This window comes from Phasianus colchicus, chromosome 16, assembly GCF_987193195.1.
Source record: "Phasianus colchicus chromosome 16, bPhaCol1.hap1.1, whole genome shotgun sequence".
Classification (NCBI taxonomy): Eukaryota; Metazoa; Chordata; class Aves; order Galliformes; family Phasianidae; genus Phasianus; species Phasianus colchicus.
In genome coordinates, this window is record NC_143451.1 from 14,085,001 (window position 1) to 14,090,000 (window position 5,000).

General features: G+C 62.2%; 1 protein-coding gene across 1 annotated transcript in view; it reads right to left on the bottom strand.

Annotated features, from left to right (window-relative positions):
* Positions 1-4,196, bottom strand: part of UNCX (UNC homeobox) — a 4,304-nt gene extending 108 nt beyond the window's left edge. The window contains exons 1-3 of the mRNA XM_031606649.2: positions 3,857-4,196; positions 2,732-2,907; positions 1-1,462 (exon numbers count right to left, since the gene is read on the bottom strand). The exon at positions 1-1,462 is cut by the window's left edge and continues 108 nt beyond it. Coding sequence (XP_031462509.2) covers positions 413-1,462; positions 2,732-2,907; positions 3,857-4,106 — 1,476 coding nt within the window. The 5' untranslated portion in view covers positions 4,107-4,196 and the 3' untranslated portion in view covers positions 1-412. The remainder of the gene's footprint in view (positions 1,463-2,731; positions 2,908-3,856) is intronic.
* Between the last annotated feature and the right edge of the window lie 804 nt (positions 4,197-5,000).

A 5,000-nucleotide genomic window follows, 5' to 3' on the forward strand; every position in this document is an offset into this window, starting at 1 on the left:
CCCCCGCTTTTTCTTTTTTTTCTTTTTTTTTTTTTTTTTTCCTTTTCTTTTTAAATATAAAACCCAAAAAGCTCGAACTGATCACCTGAATCGACGTGTGACAAACGCTAAGGGGGGGGGAAGAGCTGCACCTCCGCCCCCCGCGGGCGCCCGGCTGTGGGCACGGCGATGCGGATGATGGGGGGAAGCGTTTCCCCCCCCCGGCTCCCCCCAAACCCCCTTTCTCACTGGCGACGGGCGGGGGGGTGTTTGGCGTTGTCGGGTGGGTGGTTTCGTTATTATTGTTTGGTTTGGTGTTGTTTTTGTGTGTGTGTGCGGTTCGTTTTTGCTGTATTTTGTGTGTGTGCGAGAGGGGGGGGTTGTTGTTGTTGATGTTTTTTCTTTTGTCGGGTTTGTTGGGATTTTCGCCCGCTCAGTCCATGTCCACCTCCTCGCCGTCGAGGCCGCCGACCTCCGCGGGGCCGCAGTCCGATTTATCCCTGGGTGTCGCGCTCCCGTCCCGGGCCCGAACCGGCGATTTGGGCCGTGGGAAGGAGCCGCCCTCCGCGGGAGCCGCCGCCGCCGGATCACCGTGCGCGGCCGCGGAACGGGGCGAGGCTCCGGCGGGAGGGGGCGGCGCGGGGCCCGCGGCAGTGTCCGTGGAGCTGGGGCCGGGCTGAGCGCCGGCGGGCGCCGGTTCGGAGCTGAAAGCGGGGGGGCCCGGGTTGGCGGCGGGCAGCGGGGAGTCCCGGGGGGGCTGCCCAGCCTCGGGGCCCGGGCTGGCCTTGAGGGCGGTCTGCGGCACGATGAAGCCCAGGGGTTGGGTGATGGGGTAGAGCAAGAAGTGTCCTTTGCCGATGAGGGTGCGGGGAGCGCAGGGCTGGAGGCTGGGGAAGTCCAGGGCGGCCTTGCGGCGGGGGGGCGAGTCGGAGAGCAGGCTCTCCACGCTGAAGGGGTTGAGCTTGTGGAAGCTGCCGGCTCCCCGGGGCCCCCCCGCTCCGCCGCTGCCGTCCCCCGACGGGGCGGCCGCGCAGTCTTTGTCGGGCGGGCGCTGGAGCCGGCCGGCCCCGCTTCTTTGGCTGGGGTAGAAGGGCTCTGCCGTTTGGTCGCAGCTGCTGGGGGGCGGCTCGGAGGAGGCGGCGGAAGGCGGCGGGTGGGGCGGCGGGGGCTGCCCGCGGGGCTTCGCCTCGGGTGGGGCGGGCGAGAGGCCCCCCCCGCCGCCGCTGTCGCTGTCCGAGCTGGGCGTGCTGTGCAGGGAGAGGCCGCTGGGCGAGTGGAGGTGGCGGCTTTGGCTTTTGAGAAGCTTTTTCTCGTGTTTGCGTTTCTTCTTCTCCATCTTCTCCAACTCTTTGCGGGCGATCTCCTCGGGGTCCATGGGTTCCCCGCTGCACGTCGTGGGGTGCGAGTTGTGAGCCGGCCGCCCCGGGCCTTTCTTCGTGTTCTCTTTCTTTCTCCATTTGGCCCGGCGGTTTTGGAACCAGACCTACACACCGAACAACGAGAAGCAGTTAACACCCAGCGCACCGGCCCCGAGGTGGCCAGGGCAGAGCGGGGAGGGGGAGAAGCGCAGCTCAGGCCTCCCCTGTCCACCCGTCGAGGTGCCGGCAGCGCCCAGCACTGGACGCCTGCGAGATGGAGAGCGCGGGAGGGGGCAGAAAAAAATAATAATCAAGGGGGGGATGCACACTCACGCACACACATGCCACACTGGGCCCGTACCGAGGGAGGGGAAGGGAAAGCATCCATTCCCTCAGCTCTTCCCCGCGGCCCAGGGGTGCAGAAGCACCGGGCCTGGGCCCAATCCCACCCCACACACCCCCTTCCCCCCAGCATCGTGCAGAACGCGCTGGAACAGAGCATAGCAGGGGGGTGCAAGAAGGGCCGCCTGGCCTTACTCTCCTCCCGTTCCAGAACACGGAGCAGAGGCGAGGCCGGCACAGCCCAAAAATTGAGGTTGCTTTTGTAGTTTAGGGGAGAAATCACTGAAACCCCGCCCGCTCTGGCCCTGCAACCGTATGTCGGCCCCACGCACGTCGCTTCCCCACGGGCACAGCTGCCCATCCACGCCCGCAGCCCGAGCCCTAGAATACGGCCCTGGCGTTTCGCTGCCCCCATCGCGGCTTCTTTGCCCCGTACCGAGCCGGGCAGTGCCGGGGCTCAGCCGCCCCTCGGCGTGCAGCGCTCCGCGGAACGGAACCTCCGCAGCTCCGCACTCGCGGTGCGGTCTCAGCCCGCGACCCCGCACAAACTCATCCGCTCCCCGGGCACAGCGGCTCCGCGCCGCGCAGCAGCAGGGAGAGACCCACAGACTCCATTGCTATTATTTTTTTCTTTAAGCTCAGTTTAAGCAAACAGATGCTGCCCGAGCCGGCCAGGCCGGTAAATGAAGCTGAAAACGTCCCGCACGCCCCGAGCTGCACGAACATCGTCCGGCAGACCCCGGCCCGTGATTGAGTCCCGCAATTACATTGTCATTTTTCAGCCTCGGCTCGTTGAAGGAGAAACGCTTACACAGAGGGAAAATAAAAACGTTTTGGGAACCTGCGATGGAATATCACTGTTGGCGGCCCGTTTGCGAGCCTGCTTATTCCTAATTATTATTATTAAGAAATAAAGATGATAAAAATGAAACAGCAGCGACCGAGCGGAGGTTGGGAACAAAGCGGAGCGGGGCTGCGGGCCCGGCCCAGGGTTGGAACCCCGGGGAGTCGCTGGGTCCGAGGAGAAGGAAGGGGAGCGGGTCGGGGTTTACCTGCACTCTGGACTCCACCAAGTCCAGCCTGAGAGCCAGAGCCTCTCGCATAAACACGTCCGGGTAATGGCTCTCATTAAACGCCTTTTCCAGCTCCTCGAGCTGCCAGCCGGTAAAATTGGTGCGGGTTCGTCTCCTCTTACAGCCAGGACTTTCTTTGTCCGGGTCACCAGAGTCTGAAAAGGCAGAAATACCCTCAGCTCCCCGAAGAGAGGCCTTCTCCCCCCTCCCTGCCATTCACAGGAGCCTTCAAACTTCCGTGCTCGGTAACGTCGGTAGAACAGCGGGGTTATGCACACACCTGAGCTAAAAACGGGCAGGAGCCCATCGGCCCTCGCCTCCTCCGAAAATGTACTTTACACAACATTTATCCTGAAGGAAGCTCTCCATGGGCACTGGCAGAGAGAGAGAGAGAAGTTCCAATATTTGCTCCAGCCACCCAGGATCGAATTAGAACAATAATAGCGATAAAAGAAGCCCCCCCCGCCCCGTGTTCCCTTCCCCAGCCCCGACGGCCGCAGCCGCTCCCACTCGCGGCCCCGGCTGTGGGCTGAGCGCTCGGGGCCTCCGCGGGGATGGACGGCGCCGCACGGGGCTCACGGCCGCTCCTCGCCTTTTCCGCCGAGCGTGGAAATTATGGTTATTATTATAAGAAGAATTGATGCCGAACATTTTGTTTTATTTTTTTCCTGAACGGAGATATTCCGGGATTGACACAAGGAGGTTTGGGCGACGTTCTGATGGCTGAACAATAGCTGTGCTACAAGGCCGGGAGGGGAAGGAAGGAGAGCGTTTCTCTTCGGTTATATCGTTTTTAAAAAATAAATACAAATAAGCGTATAACTAAAAATCGTCGCTCATCGTTTTTCAAACCCCATCGCTCTGCAGGATTCCGCCTCCCGTTCTCCCCGGGCAGGTCGGTACGGCCCGAGCCCCCGCTCCAGCCGTGAACTCGGGGCAGGCCCCGGGCCGGGCCGTTATTCCGCTATTGTTCGGGGCGCAGCGCGGCTCCGCGCTGGGGGGGCTCTCACCGCCCGCCCCCCCCCCGTCCCATCCCATCCCGCCCCCTCGGGGCTCCGCGAGGGCCCCGTTCTCCCGCAGCGAGGGGCGCGGCGCCGCTCCTACCTGCGAGCTTGAAGGGCTGCGTGTCCGCGCTCACCCCGCAGCCCGAGGGGATGAGAGGAGCGGGGGTGACCACGGAGGCCGCGCAGGAGCCGCTCAGTAATCCATCGATGGAGAAGGGCACGGAAGCGGCCGCCGACTGCAGCTGGTGGCCGGCCAGCTCGTAGACGTGGTGGTGGCCGAGAGGGTAAGGGAAGCCCACCATGCCCCCGAACTGGGCATGGGGATGCTCCAGGATGCGGCTGTCCATCATGGGGGCGGCTCTAACGAGGCGGGGGGTGCCGGGGGGGCTGCCGGCGGCTCCGGGGGTGCTGGCGGCGGGGCGGCTGCGGCCGGGGGTGCTGCTGCCGGAGGAGGCGGCGCGGCGAGGGGCTCATGCTGCAGGGCGCCCGGGCGCTTTAACTTTATCAACATCAGGCTCCCAATAATTAGCTCAGGCTGGGGGAATTTGGGACCAATAAGAAACGTTAATCGGTCCTGACGTCAGAGACGTGCCAGTGTGGGGAGCGAACGTTTTCCATATCGATTGCTAATTATACCTGACATCCAGCCTCAATAAACAATATCAGAGCTGTCACAACAAGACAAGGGGGGCTTTGATACGAACTCCAGCCCGAGGAGGGCGGCGGGGGCCGGGCGGGCAGGGGAGGGTGCGGGGGAGACGGAGGGGAACGCACGGAGCCCACCGATCCCCGTTAAATAGCGAACAGCCGGAGCGCCGCACGCGCACACCGCCCCCCCACCCCCCCAGCCGGCCCCCCTTGTCCCCTCCCCTCTCCAAATCACTAATAGATTTCCCTTTAAAACATTCACCAGCGTGTTGTGGGGATTTTTCACCAGAAATGCTCTACTCTCTGAACCTTTAAAGTGATGTTGCTCCAATTACAGAGAGACATTGAGCGGCAAATAGACTGATCCAATAATAGGAGATTCATCATCCGCTCTTTCCAGAGCTGTCACATTGAATTTAAAACTACAAGCCTTTTCATCTCCTCTCCGGCTCTATAACAGGGGATAGGGGAGGGGGGCAGAGGGAGGGCGAGGGAAAAAAATGGGGGAAAAGAAGGGAAAAAAAAAAGAAGAAGAAGAAGGAAGAGCCTTTTGCGGCGTTTAGAGGGAGACTTGAGCGTATCAATCGAAATCATAA